Source organism: Acanthisitta chloris, unplaced genomic scaffold (assembly GCF_000695815.1).
Source record: "Acanthisitta chloris isolate BGI_N310 unplaced genomic scaffold, ASM69581v1 scaffold25725, whole genome shotgun sequence".
Classification (NCBI taxonomy): Eukaryota; Metazoa; Chordata; class Aves; order Passeriformes; family Acanthisittidae; genus Acanthisitta; species Acanthisitta chloris.
The window spans coordinates 1-15,052 of NW_008673514.1; the positions used below are offsets into that span (position 1 = coordinate 1).

A 15,052-nucleotide genomic window follows, 5' to 3' on the forward strand; every position below is an offset into this window, starting at 1 on the left:
CATCCTCTGGTTCTCCCTCCTGGTACCCACGAGCCCATCGCTGCTCCGGTCCTACCTGGTTCTTCCATCTGGTACCCACCATCCCATCTCTGCTCTGCTCCCATCTGGTTCCCAGCATCCCACCCCGCTCCCACCAGCCGCCGGCGATGCCCTGAGGATGTGTGTGTGTGGCTTTTCCTGTCGGCCCACGCTGCATCATGTGGCTCCATCGTGACGTTACCTCCAACACCAGCCTGGCTGGGTGCTGGAGATCACCCTCATCCCTCAGCAGTGACTGCTGGAGCTGCCAGGAGCAAACCCAGCTGGGTGTGAGCAGGGGCTGGTGCAGTGTGTCTGGTCCCACACCACGTGCCCGAGAGCATCCCTGGGGTGTGAGGACACCAGGGGCTGGGACAGCACTGCCCGAGGAGCAGGGCCATGTGCCCAGTGCCATGCCCTGCCTGGGGAGCAGCAGGCCCACACACTTGGTCACATCACATCTGCTTTTGTCTCTGATTAACTCAGCTCCTTGGTTGAATGCTGAGTCTTGGGGGTTGGATGGGGCTTGGAGCAGCCTGGTCTTAGTGGGAGGTGCCCCTGTCTGTGGCAGGGGATTGAACAGGATGAGCTTTCAGGTCCCTTCTGACCCAAACTGTTCAAAGATAGTCCAAAGGCTCTGACCCACCACAGCTGTGGGGTCAGGCATGTTCTTGCCTCTGAGCAGAAATCCTGGAACATGACCTGAGTCCAGTGTAGCTGTTCAGGGATAAGCTTGTCATTCCTAACGTTATTTGCTTTAACTCTTTGGCTAAATAGCCCCAAACAGCCTCACACCAAACCAGCCCTGCTGAGCCTGGTTGGCACTGGGGTGCAGGTGAAGCCTCCAGGGCTCTGGAGGTGCTGAAGCTCCAGCCAGACCTGTTTGTGCATTCTCAGTACCAAACCCAAGTGTTTACACTGTTCCCCTCCTTGTACAAATGCTGCTATTTTGTTTTGCACTGCTGTGGGTAGAAACTGGATTTTACTAATGATTACTTTGGTATTTAACATAGGGGTGTTTGGGTTAGTAATTTATTTTGTGTTTTAAGGCATTAACCTCCAGAAAGTTGTGTTTGAGCTGTTCTCTAACCCCTTGTGCTGCATCTGAGGTGGTTTCTGTTCTGGTGGAAGGACACTGACTGCACTGAACAGGGATATCCTTTGCTGCTGCTCTGGTGGTGACATGACTATGAGCCCTGCAAAGAGCACATTGAGTTGTTAATCCAAGTGAAACAAGAGTGAGGAAGCAAAGCAGCACTGCTCCATTGCTTTCTGCTCCTCTCTTGGCTCCCTGATTTTCCTGTGTCCCTGAGTTTCCTCAGTGCTCCCTGCTGTAAGCCTGGCCTGCAGCCTGGGCTGCTGCTGGGGGGGATGGCAAAGCTTCCAGCCCCAGCTCCATGTTCCCTGGAGCAGCATTCCTGTTTGCTCTCATTCTTCACTCCCTGCTATGTCTCTTTGTACAAATAAAAAGCTCAGTAAACAATCCAGACTCTTATGGATGTGCTGTTGGTTATTAACTGGGCTGTACTGGGCTGAGGCTGTCCCAGTTCCCACTGTGCAGTGAGGGAATGGGAGGGCAGTGCTGGGGGAAGGTTTCCCTGATGTTAACAGGACAGTGAAAGCTCATCCTGTGAGCATGGTGCAGTTACCAGTGATTCAGTTAGGAGGCTTATTTTGGATCAAAACTCAGCCCAAGCAGTATGAGAAGGTTTCCAAGTGAAAATCAGGAATTACTGGTGTACAGAGCCTGAAACTTGAAACAAGAGGCCAAAAACACACACACACAAAAAAAAAAAGCACATCCTCAGTCTTGTTTTCAGGACCAAATAGCATCAAGTTAAAGAAGTTTCAAAGCTGGATTAGTTTTAGAACAAACCACAGGTGGTTGTAGCTCTGAGCTTCTCTTTCCTTCATCAGTTTCCTTGGAAAGAGTTACTGTTACACTACTCTAACTACGGTTACACTACTCTGACTACGGTTACACAGCAGTCCTGGCATGAATATTCAACACACTCTGAGCCCTCTGCTCACCTCTGTTAGGTACAGACAGAAATTGATAACATGACCCCCTGCCTGTCACGGCCTTGGATATGTCTGTGTTGTACTGATTCCTTTTTCCAAGACAGGGAGACTGGCCTTGGATGTGTCTGTGTTGTCCTGATTCCTTTTTCCAAGACAGGGAGACTCAAAACTTGGCTGAAAATATCCAAAAAGTGGTTCTTAGGACTAAATCAGAACCACCTTGGGGAGTTCCCCAGCTGATAATGTCACTTTAATGTACAGAAATGCCAGAAAAAGGCAGATACTTACCAGCAGTCTCAGTTACTGTGTGGTGTAACATTGTGCAGAGGCTTTGGTTTTACCCTCAGCACACAGAGGATGCTCTGAATCCATCCAGAGTAAGCCAGGCCTTGAGAAGTGAGGGAAGCAGAACTTTCTAGCTTAGCTGGAATGATGCAAATGTCAGAGAAAGCAAAAAAAACCCCAAAAACCACCACACCCCAAAAGCAAATCCAATTTATTTGACAGGTCCAGACTAAGAAGCAGGAGCAAAATACAACTTCAACTCAAAGTGCTCAAGGTTCTTTAGTTCCAATATAAAACCACAGAACTAATCAGCTTGGAAAATGGTATTTTACCCCTCTGCAGCCTCTGAAATGCTTCACAGAAGACAGGCACTGCCACAGTTGGGTTTGGAAAGGCAACAGCCTCTGCTCCTGCTGGAGGAAACACCCAGGGGTTCCTCTCCTACCTCTCACCCTGGCAGGAGCTCCAGACCAGGCTCATTCCCTTTTTTTCAACTGTGAGAAGCACAGTAATCCCCTTTCCAAAGCAAGATGCAATTCCCAACCCTGCCCCTGCTGCCCAGGGCAGTGCCCATCCCTGCACACCCAGGAAGCTGTTTTTAGGGATACAAGCTGTACCAGGGAACAAAAGCAGTGTGGAGAGGCCAAGTGTTGGTATGCACTGAAGGAATTTTAATCATTTCCTATGTAAAACAATGGATTATTGGTTTAAAATAGAGTTCTCAGGTACCAACTCTCTCACTCGTTATGCTCAAGGCCATTTTATAGTGATTCTATACTAGTTAATAAATAGTTGGTCACCCAGAACTGCCCTGGTTAGCCCGAGGAACAGGGTTAAGAGCAAGCTCAGAGCAGGTGTACCATAGGTTCCTCCACTCCTGCCAGCCAGAGCAGAGGAATATTGCTCACATTTAAGAAGTGTAAGGCTTCCCTGTGGCTGTTCACTGTGTCCTTGTGGAGTGCACTGGAGAGTCACAGTGTGAGTACTGTAAACACCGACAGAAGTGCAGAGAAAAGAGCTACAAATATCCTGTATGACCAAAAACCTGAGGAAAGCTGGTTAAAACACCCCTGGGAATCATAATGATGAGTGCAGGCCTAGTGGCTTGGTTTAAAAATCAATAAAAACGGGTAAAAAAATACAAGTATTCAACATGAAGGATGAGCAATGAGGGTTAAAAAGCAACACACCTTTCCCTTGCAGGTGACAGGATTAAAATTTCCCTTCCAACAAGGAGACATGAAAAATCTCATCTGAATCCTTGTTCTGGTTGCACTAAGCACCCACAGAGGCACTCACACCATCACCAAGTGATCCCAAAGAAGCACCTGTAGCCATCCCTTGTCTCCTTGCTGCTCTCTGGCCACGGGAAGGAGCTGGTTTGGAATCACTGCAGAAGCTGCTGCACTGCACAGATGGTCCCATTTCAGGAGCTAAAGTTTTACTGGCTACTTGTTTTGTCCTTTTTCAGAAAGCACAAGTTTAAACTGGAGCCTGGAGGAGCTGTTCAAGTATAAAATGATCCCTCTTAAGCAGGAGCAAGTGCCAAAAATCTCAGTAACTACAGGAGAGAGAACCACATACCAATAAAACTAACAGGAAACATCTGTCAGCATGAAGAACTACTGTGTGTGTACAGGCAGGGAGATCACTCCCAGGTAACAGCTGGAAGAAACAGGCAATGGCTTGGAATTACTCAGAAATGACTAAGCATGTGATTATTTCTTTGGTAAGTAATGAAGTTTCCCTCCTGAACTCTCCAGAAATCAGGTTCTCAAGCTTTACCCCAACCCTACGCCCAGATGCTAAGCAAAATTTCCATCTGCTCTCCAATAAATAAGTTGAGATAAAAACATTTCCTTCCAAGCTAAGACTGTGTGGTTGGGGAGCCAACTGCAGAGTCCTGAGACCTGAAACTCCCCAGCAAAACCAAATCAGCTTGTTGGTGCTGCTGACGCCAACTCAGAAGGGCAAGTGAAATGTTTCCTTAAGCAATCCAGGAGTGGTCCTCAGCCAGCCCTGCAAACAGTTTTACACAACTGGGTCAGCCCTTACTTCAGGAGGTCACCCAGGAGCTATTTTTCCACCAGAGAAAGCTGTAGAACTTGCTGGAGCTCAGCATCTTCCTCCTCACGTTGCTGCTTCTCCCGTTCCTCCTGCTCCCGCACGGACAGCTCCAGGGCACGCTGCAAGTCCTGCTCAAAGCTGGAAGGTTCCCTAGGGAGGCTGCAGTGGGGGTTCCCTGAGCTGGCCAGAAAGCTCTCCTGCAGTGCCCTGATGGAGAAAAAAAAAGCCAACTTCAGCAAGGAAAACAGACAGAGCGCCCTGATGCAAAAAACAACAACTTCAGCAAGGAAAACAGACAGAGCAAGGAAAAGAGACAGAGCCTATGTCACGTTCCTTGCACTGATCCTTCCTGGCAGCTGTTTCCTACACACAAACCTCTTCCCAGAGGGCAGAGAGCAGGTTAAGAGCATCTGCTCTAACATCTACAATGTCCAACCTGTCCTGTGAAGCTTCAAATCCTTCATCAAAAAACAACAACTTCAGCAAGGAAAACAGACAGAGCAAGGAAAAGAGACAGAGCCTATGTCACGTTCCTTGCACTGATCCTTCCTGGCAGCTGTTTCCTACACACAAACCTCTTCCCAGAGGGCAGAGAGCAGGTTAAGAGCATCTGCTCTAACATCTACAATGTCCAACCTGTCCTGTGAAGCTTCAAATCCTTCATACACACCGACAGTTTTATGTCCAAGGGGCTAAAAGCATTTTCCCCTGGGTTAAGCATGACTTCCCATGCAAAAAGAAGCCAGAAGATGTTTTGTGCTTGGTGTGCACAGAGAGATTTCTCTGCACTTACAGAAAGACCTCACAGACACCAGAGCACATTCTCAACTGCCCATTAAATACACATTCCAAAGCTCTTAAAGGATTCCATAAGGATTTTGCAAAGAAGGAAGAGCTGCTCTGGAGGGTGCAGCATCTAACAACCAAATATTCACCCCACAGGGATCAAATTCAGAGCTGTGGGAGCACAACAGGACTGGGTTTGGTTTTTTTGGGTGAAGAATCTGTGGTGTGCACAGAGCAGTCCCTCAGCTGGGAATAGCTGCACTGTATGAAGCAGAGAGGTCCAGTCTGGAGTCTTTGCTTCTTGGAAAAGTAAGAATTGGAAGCAGCACAAGAAAGAGACTCCGAGGTCTGTGCACCTGCTGCCCTCATACACCAAAACACTGCACAACTGCTGCTGTTGGGAGTATTTTTGCTCTGCCACTGCTTGGCTTGATCTGAAAAAAGTTACCTCTGGTACTGTATGTTGAAGTCCTGGGAATGTGCAACTGCTCCGTTGGAATGCAATCCCAGCTCCTGGAGATGGGGAAAGAGAGAGAATTCCACAGCAGTTAACAGACCTGCAGAGCAACTCACTGAGAGGAACCCCCAAATAATAGGTCCTACACTTATTTCCCTCAGCTGCTGCTGCACAGGCCCTGCCAGCCCTGCCCCTGCACAGATTCCATCCCACTCACCTTGCTTCCACCAGATTCCAACAAGCTCTGCTGGATGGCAAACTGCATGATCTCATTGTCCTCATCCTGCACGTGGATGTTCCTGCCATCATCTTGGATGTGGTAGGATTTGGGGATCTCAAACACAGACTGGTCAACCTCAAAATCAGCACCTGCAGAAGCCAAACATGGTCACAAACGTGGCAGAAAGTATTCCTGCAAGTTGGGACTTCAAGGATTCTGCTTTGTGCATGATGAAGTGAGCTGCAAAACCCCAGATTAAACCATCAGGATAACACACCAAGAGGCTGTGAAAGCCTTTTGTGGCAAACCAGCACAGCAGTGGGACAGAGGGCAGAGACTTCTGTAGGATATTGGGAAGTGAGACACAAACCAAGTGTGCAGCAGGACACTGAGGTGCCTGAGCTCTGATAAAAGCAGAGGGGAGGGGGAAAAAAGGCTCCAAAAGATAAATTTTCCAGTGGCTCTCCTGAGGTTATTCCTCAGGAATGTGTCTGCAGCAGCTCACAGGACAGAGTATCACTGGATTTATGCAGACATGAGCTCAGACTCCAATGTAATCCACTTTTTTTCTGAAGTCACTCACAGCAGTTTTGTATTCCAGCTTGCACCAGAGTTGAGGCCTCAAAACACTCAGGAAATCTTGCTGGAGGTGAGTTTAGCCACTCTGGCAGCATGGAAGGGGCAGGAGAGGCCCAGGGGAGCTGGAATACATTGCAGCTTCCCCTCATCTGTGCAAGTTTCACCCCCTGCAGCTCTCCCACCTCTCTCCTCTGTGCATTCCCCTGCCAGGGATGCAACAAGGTGGGATCCCTGTCTCCTTCCACCCCTTACCTGCATCACCCTGTGCAGCTCCAGCCACCTGTGAGGAGGATTTCTCAGCTGTCCTGCAGCTGTTGACATTTTCAAAGGTAATTCTGGCATTGAGCACGTGGAACAGAGGAATTTCTGCGGGAGCACAACATTTCTGTCAGAGCAAGAACTTTCACTTCCACACCTACACCAAACCCTTCCATGTTTACTGGCTATGTTCCACAACAGCATCCTGAAATGACAGAGCATGGAGTAACTCACTTCACCAAGTTGCCCTTAGTCATTCTCATATCATCTTCAAATCTCAAGTTGCCCGTAGTCATTCTCATATCATCTTCAAATCTCTTAATTTTAGGGTAAGATTTGCCAAATTTAAGGCATCAGAGCTAAGAGGAAAGGGCTGGAAACAGCTCAAGGGGTCACTGAGACAACACTGCCTCTAAAATGATACTTCTGTCACTCAGCATTTGGATTCAATAACCTCAGAGATACAAGACAAGGCTTTAGGTATCAGTGAGGTGACAAGTAAAAAGCCAATGTGGTTTTTGCAAACGTATTCTGTAAAACCAAAGGAAAAAAATAGCCATGAAGATGCTACAAATTGCTAAATATTACCAATTTTGACAGGAAATCCTGGTGGAAATTCCAGAGTGATGAGATCCCTCAGCCTGGCAAAATGAGCACTATTTCTGGCCATCAGGTCGATGATGGGAGTGACTTGTTCCATCAGGGACAAGGGGAACTCCTCACTCATCCACAGGGTTGCTTTAAACCTTAAGGAGAGAGTTGCATATAAAGACATCCTAAATTCACAGTTTGGGAACAGATGCAAAGACAGATGCACTAATAGGAGGTGACTAACAAGTTACAGCACTAGCCCAAATGTTTTTCTTTGGCTCAGCTTAAGAAAAAATATCAGATTATAGCTGAGAACCTCAAGGTCTTTCTTTGATCAATTGGGAAAGCTATGGAAATCCACACTGGGACTTTCTACAAAATGCTTCCCAGGGATTAGGTAAGTGGGAAAAAGACAGTAGAAGTAGTTAAAATGGTGATTCTCACTTCTGTGTCCTAATGGTGACTTCTTTTGGCCTCCCTATGTCTCTGCCCTTCAGATCAAAGCCTGGGTCAAAGTACTCCTCCAGAGTGATAGCAGTGGGGTTGTTGGTTGCAGCATACTCTGTCTTGGTTGTACTCTAGGAGGAAAGAGAAGGAAAAACATCCCAAAATGTACAGACCAAACAGTCTACAGGAAAACTCCTGCTGGCACAGATCTGTGCTGGCATCACTCACCTGAGCACCATATTCGTGCTCCACTGTGCCCAGGAATGATTCCAAGGGGCTCCTGTCAGCTTCAGAGAACAGGAGGGAAAACAAAAGCATTTATTACTACTAATTAGCAGTCAAATTTGCATACAGGCTGACAGCTAAGCTTCCAACCCAAAGGGGAGTGAGCTGTGATATTCCTGTGAGCTTCACCAGGGAGGCCCAGGACCTGCAGCTCACAGCATAAACTGGGGGCAAATCCCAGGGGAGAGGCAAAGATTTCCAGTGGTTTCTGAGATTAACAGACAACTTTAGGGGTCACAGTGCCTCACAGTGGCCCCAGGTGGGAGAACTTCCATACAGAGTTACTGGCTGGTCACCCGTTAATTTAAACAGTGGAAGAAATTAGTGGAGCAAAACAAAACAAAACATCCAAGCAATCAAAGCCTCTGTGTATCTTGTAGCCATGGCCAAAGTGAAGTCAAGGCATTCCAGAGCAGGGAAGTGCAGCCTTTGAAAACTGCCAATAAACTTTCCACAGGTTTGAAGGGCTTTGCTTTCCTCTGAATAGAGTAGGGAAAATACAGTTCCATTTGTAGGTTAGGAGTGGAATAATGGGAAAGGAAAGCAGGGCAAAGGCAGCAGGAAAAGAATTTCCCCTTGTCTGTCTGCCCAGTCCTGCAGTCACACAGAGGAGGTATCAGACAGCCAAAAGGTGCTGCTATAGGAAAAGTACCTTTGTATCTCCTCTTCTCCTCCTCTGTGAGATGCTCTGTCCGGATCCGTGTGACCACATTGACATTGTTTGCCACATACACCTGGGAAAACACAGGGACAAACCCACTCAGAACCTGCACACAAAGCTAACTAAACCAACCTCAGAACTACACAGGAATTTCCAAACTGGCTGGACAGAAGAGATTTTTAAGAGGGAATGGGGAAGGAAGATCAGGCAATGCCATTTCTAAACCAGGGTCACTCCTAAGACCTCCCAAGTGACATTCAGTGGGAGTTTAATTCTGAATACTCATGAGCCTCATCTCCAACTGAACAGCCCTAAATGGAAAAGTTCCTCAGCATTTATTTCTTCTGCTAAATGAAACTACAACAGGTAATTTATTGCTCGGATTCCCAAACCTGGAGTGAACACAGATTGTGTTAGCAGGGAGTGCTCCAGGCATTCAACAGGTTCCTCCTCTTGGCCACAGCAACACAAGGGCAATGTCCAAGAGTGAGTTAAGTTCCAGGTTTTGGGGAGTGCCTGCAGCTCTCCGCCTCTCTCTGCGCCTCCCTGTGCCCTAAAGCCCCTGTTGGCACTCCTGCACACAGGCACCATCCCTCCCCCAGGCCTGGCAGTCCCAGTGCTGTTGGCAACACAATAAACCTCTCCATGGCAATTTTATGACCTGAACTATTCAGAAAATACAGGAAAAACACAACCACACCTGAGTCTGGTGTAAAATCTGTGAGTAGAACAGAACAGGCTTTACCTTGGCTTCATAACCATTGACACCTTCTGCTTTTTCTGTCCTCCAGACCCAGAATCCAGATGTGGTTCTGACAAAGAGTGAACACAAGTGTCTGCACAGCTGTACTTCCACACAACCCCTAGCCTGGTCTTCTCAAACTGATTTGAAACTACACTGGACAGATGATTAACCCCAGATACCTGGAAAACCACAGGCAGTACTCAAGGAAGACAAAGGTGTGTCTGTTAAAACACACTCCAGACATTTAGTTAAAGGATTCATGTGAGATTTGACTCATCAGCCACAAAATGTGAGTTCTTGCCCATTAGTTTCAGCACTGTGGATACGGATTTGGGTGAGATGCAAGTCCTTAATGAGCCATTAACATTGACTTGACTCAGAGGTCTGTTCCAACCTTAATGATTCTGTCTTGTTAATATAATGATTCCATCTTGTTGCTATGACAAACTGGAAGTTTTCTCAAATGGTTTATTCCAGCTGGGAACTTTTTTTGCCAAGCAATTGTGGCAAGTTGATCTTAGAACCCATCAAGGTTGGAAAAGACCTTTATGATTCTAAGTTGACCAAACCACATTTCTTTACTTAATGACATGTGAAGCTTAAAGTGTTTTCAGACCTACCCCTAAAAGCTTTGGAGAGTTTGGTTTTAAGGCTTTTTTTTTCCCAGCATGGCCATCCACAGCCTCAGAGTGTTTCTTGGCTAGGAGCAGCTCTGCCTCTCACCTCTCAAAAGCAATGTTTCTGGTGTCCAGGCGAGTGCTGATGATGGGAGTGGTGAGACGTCTCTCCACATCCTTCCTCTTGGGTGTCATCGACCCCAGGGTCAGCTGCTTCATGTGTTGGGAGATCTCAAACCTCTCTGTGGTCACAAACCTGTCGTCGTGGTTGATCTCGATGAGCTCTGCCCAACCTCCTGTGTCTGGTGGAAATGGCACATGCCAGTTAAAAAAAAACCTCACAGCAAGAGTGTTCCAGAGTGAGAAGCTGAGGGTAAATGGGGTATCAAATCCAGGTGGATGCCAACCCACTGCATTTGCACTCAGATGGGATTAGATTTGGAGCTGGAGCTGAAATTGTCTTTGATTTGGGAGGCAGAACAGAAGGGGAAATTGAGGAAATATTGAAGTCAAATTATCATAGAAAGTTTTAGCTCTAATGGCCACATAGGCAAGTAAAATATTTTAGCCCTCTTGCCAAATTTGGATCTCAGATTTACCCAAAGGAGATGCAGCCATGACCAAACACTCATAGGTATCGAACCTCTGTAAAACTCAGCTCCCAGCCTGGTGCAAAATCAGGATTTCTCCTTGTGCCCTCACGTTCATTGGGGCCCAGTGGTGCAGACAGGCTAAAGTCCAAGGTTATTTACCTTCTCCCTTGAAAATCAAGGTCCTCCTGCCCCTCTCCCAGCTCCTGTTGTCGAAGCCCAGCAGGGTCAAGTCCACACGCAGCTTGGCCCCACTCTTCCAGATGCGGCACACGTCACTGGGGCACACACGAGACACCAGGGGCACTGGGAGGGCACAGCACACACAGCTCAGTGGGAAACGTGCCAGGGAGGAAGCCTGAACTCCAGCACGAGCCACATCCCTGGCACAGGATTGCTCAGTCCTGGGATTGCTGTTCCCGAGGAGGTGAGAGACTGAACCTCTGGAGCTTTAAGGACAATCAGCTCAGGGACAAACCACCTCATTTAAATCACAGGTGAAAACAAAATAGATGAGACTTAAAGATGTGAAGTGGCATAAACGCCATCTCTGGTAGCCTAATAGTGTGATATCTGGAGTGTTTAGGCAGCTGTGAGGCCTAGTGTTCACTCCTTTGAGGGAAAAGCAGGAACTTCCCAAGTAGCCTGTGCATCCATAGGTGAGATATCATCTCTTAGTCATGGATGGCCTAAAAGATCAGACTCAGAGATGTGAAAGGGCACAAACCCCATCCCTAGCAGTCTGATAGTTTGATAGCTGGAGTATTTAGTCAGCTGTAAGGTTCAGGGTTCACTCCTTTAAGGCAAAAGGTGCCTGTGTATCCCTAGATGAGATCTTATGCCTTGGTCATGGATGGACACGGACAGGTAATTAACCCCCAGAAAAATCTTCAGCAACTGAAACAACAGCTAAACTCTCCACTAAAACCCAACCAGCCAAACGAGGAACAGAGAGTAATTGTGCAACACAAATCCAAGAGGTTAATTTTGGGAGGGAGGGAGAGGAGGGTCCTGGGGAGCAGATACTCCTCTGTGACACTTGCAATGTATTTCTCCAGGTTGGAAGAGGTCGGGAGAAGCAGGATTCTTACCCCAGCTCGTGAACTCCCACTTCATCTCCACATAGAAGTCAGGGGTCTGAAGAAGGAAAACACCTGATGAATTCACTTCGTGGAACAGTTTTGCTGCGACATTCAGTGCAGCATTTCATTTAGATGAAGGGAAACAAACCAAGAGCAGAACTGGAGAAATGATAGATGCTAAAACTGAAATTGAAACTAGCAAGCACAAAAGTTACTGCCCTGCCCTGCTGCTTTCTGGGGTGCTGCTCTACCTTAGTTTGCTAGAGGAGCAGCAACACCTTCAAGATTCAGCCTCCAAGGTTGGAGTTCATGACTAAGGATGTCAAAGCAAGGACAAGGAAAAGCCTCCACCTCCCACAGCACCATGGAATATGCAGGTTGGAACAACATACACCTGCTTTCAGTTCACCTAACTGAGATACTTGCATGAGGACTCAAGTGGAGATTCAGCCTGGTGTGAGAGGTTTACAGGAACTGGTTACCTGGTTGATTTTCTGCAGTAACTCTGGAACTCCTCCCAGTGTCCTGGAGGCCTGCTGGTAGTCCCTGTGCTGCAGGATCATTTGCACCAGCTCTGGGTCCCCTGTGCTGACAGCCTCAGGCAGCACTGGAAGACACACACACCCCCACAGCCTCAGGTCAGTTCACCCTCTGACCCAAACCCTGATCGAAATCCCACGTAAAACCACAAAACACAACCATCTGCAACCAAAAATCAGTACTGGCACGAGGCTCTGCTCCCCAGGATGCCCTTACCTGTCCATCCCTGTGCGTTCTCCTTGCTCACATCTGCCTGGTGCTGCAGGAGGACTCTGGCAGACTCGACGTAGCCCAGGGACACAGCCAGGTGCAGTAAGGTCCTGCCCCGCGGGTCACGCTGCTCCACGTCCTGCTGGGGCCCAGAGACAGAGCTGAGGCTGCTCCAGCAGCTGCAGCTCACCACAGCTTGTACAGAGAGGTGATCCAGGAGCCAATACCCCCTGGGTATTCCTACACTGCTGCACGGCCCTTCTGCAGGGTCACTCACTTCCCCGTGGAAATTAAACAGAGAAGCAGCACTGGGGCTATAAACTGACCCCAAACTGCAGCACTGTGGGACATGAGCTCTTGTTGATGCTCCTCATCTCTTCTTCTGTCAGTATTTCCCCTCCAGAAGGGTCATTTCCAGTTTTCATCTGTGTGTATCACCCCACGGACAGCCAAGAGCCTGAGACTCCCCCCAGGAGGGTTTAAATTGTACAACAAAATGTGTGGGGGGGAAAAAAAGCAACAACACTGATATTGGACAGCACTTGGGGAAAGGAGAGAAGCAAATGGTGTTTCACAAGGCACACACAGCACAATGAGGAGTGGGGGCATTCTCTACAGGTCACTAAACAATTAACTACACAGGCACGAACACCCAAGACATGCAGGCACAACATACTCATACCTTACACATTTCTCACTATTAGCTTAGAGATTTGAAACAGAAGAGCATCTATAACTAAAGGAAAAGGGGAAAGTCAATAGCAGAACAAGAAAGGAAAGTTATTATGCATGTTAACAGGGTTATCTGGCAGCAGTGAGTCAGAAATGTCACACACAGTGGGGAAAGCTTTGCTTTAAAGCCTCTTCTCATCACCTCCGTGCTGGAACCTTAATTAATTTCCTTCCCCACCTCCTGCAGCTCCAACACCTGCAGCACTGACAGCTCAGGGCTCCAAGGGGCCCTCCCTGCTGTCTCTGCTGCTGCCCCCACACACCCAGCCCTGTTTGCCACACCAGCTGCAAGTGGCTTTGGCCCCCCTCACACACCCTCTGGCAGCAGGAAGCTCATCCCAAGGGGAGCAGGAGGAAAACATCTTTGGAATACTTGAAAAAAACCAGAAGGCATTGAAAGCAGATCAAGGAAATAAGAGATAGACAGGTTCCACCTTCCCACAGTGGTGGTTCCCTCGTGGAATGAGGGAGGAAGCAGCACTCCCAGGTGTGAGCTGCTGGGTGGTCCCTGTTCCATGACAAACCCTCCCAGGGGAGGACACTGTGGGACAGAAACAAACACACAGCAGCAAGGTGCCAGTAAGGCCAAGGGTGCTGTTAGGGTGTAAAATGGCATAAATCAGATAAAAAATATCTGCATTCCAAAGACTCTCCCAAGCCAGGGCAGGCACATGCTCCAAGCAGGCATTAGTCAGTCAGGTGTCCCCTAGGGCTGCAGGTGACAGGCAGGAGGTGGCACAGCTGCTCTTTGGCTCCGGTACTTGTAGTGTCAGGTGTAACTCACGGGTGTACTCTGCTTCTGCAAGCTGCACTCCTGGAGCAGAGCCTTTCCACAGCTCAGCCAGAAGAGGGTTTTGCTGCCTGAGCTCTGCTGCAGCTTTTCAGGCCATTCCCTTACGTCACCGTGTCCCAGAGAGGGGACAGCTCTGTGTTCTCCTGCTCTCCAGCACGGAACAATGACCCATTTCTTCACCAGAGATGCTGAAAACATTCTAAGCAGCACAAAAACTCTGTGCCCAGCCTTGGGCAGCAATGAACCTGTGAGAGCTGCTGGTGCTCAGTAAGGCAGGGCTGGTTTGATCTTTGGCAGCTGCAGCTCCTTTGCTCCACACTGAGCTCCCATTAAGATAAGCAGGATATATTGCTTTAATAAATGAATTCATGTGCACCAGAGCTGCTCTTCCTGAGCTGTTCCAGGCACTCCTAACTCTCCCCAAAGAGCTGATCTGCAGCTGTGCCCTGAGCACAGCTCTACAGGTAAGAAGCCAATGCTTAATGGAATCACAGGATGTGCATCCAACATAAATAGATGTCCAACCATAGAGTAACATCCCTCATAAATGCATTCTTAGAGCTTCTCACATCACCACACACCACGAATAAAGAAGAAGCAGTGCAGGGATCCCTCAAGCCCTGAGAGAACACACCTGGCAGGACCACCAAGGTGCTTCTCCCCAGCCCAGCAAGGGGCAGCAAGCCCTGCACAGTGGCACAAGCCCTTGGGGGCCACCAGCCCCCAGCAGCACCCCCAGAGCCCTCGCACCCCCTTACCTTGCCCTGCAGCTCCTGCTCCAGCCGCCTGTAGTCGTTATTCCAGACCAGGACATGCAGAGGGAAGGCACTGCTGGCACTGCCTGGGGAGCTCATCCTGCCACACTCCTGGGGGGCACGGGGGGGCCCTGCCCTCACTGCCCCCCTCTTTGCACACTGCACACCCCAACCCAGCCCAGCCCCGAGCCCTCAGCTGCTCCTCTCCCCTGGCACCACCTGCCCCAGTTCGGGGGGAGCACTGGGCCACAGCTCCCTGCGAGTCTTTCACCCCAATCCAGGGGGTGCCCCATGCAAACTCCCACCCTGGGA

At 48.7% G+C, this 15,052-nt stretch overlaps 1 protein-coding gene across 1 annotated transcript; it reads right to left on the bottom strand.

The window, feature by feature from the left end:
* Positions 1-4,400: 4,400 nt before the first annotated feature.
* On the bottom strand, positions 4,401-14,839 carry ANKRD13A (ankyrin repeat domain 13A). Its single transcript, XM_009075000.1, has 15 exons — positions 14,744-14,839; positions 12,467-12,599; positions 12,193-12,317; positions 11,720-11,765; positions 10,791-10,934; positions 10,145-10,340; positions 9,422-9,488; positions 8,668-8,749; positions 7,959-8,017; positions 7,728-7,861; positions 7,281-7,438; positions 6,687-6,800; positions 5,853-6,004; positions 5,627-5,691; positions 4,401-4,599 (listed from the first exon to the last, which is right to left on the bottom strand). Exons 1-15 carry the CDS (start codon positions 14,837-14,839, stop codon positions 4,401-4,403), a joined length of 1,770 nt encoding a protein of 589 aa, XP_009073248.1.
* Positions 14,840-15,052: the final 213 nt, after the last annotated feature.

Excerpts from the sequence above, each read along its gene's own strand:
- ANKRD13A (XM_009075000.1), bottom strand. The coding sequence starts at position 14,839 with ATGAGCTCCCCAGGCAGTGCCAGCAGTGCCTTCCCTCTGCATGTCCTG. Across the intron at positions 7,862-7,958 it reads AGCACGAATATGGTGCTCAG|AGTACAACCAAGACAGAGTA; the intron begins GTGAGTGATGCC and ends CTTTCCTCCTAG. Across the intron at positions 6,801-7,280 it reads AGGATTTCCTGTCAAAATTG|AAATTCCTCTGTTCCACGTG; the intron begins GTAATATTTAGC and ends GTGCTCCCGCAG.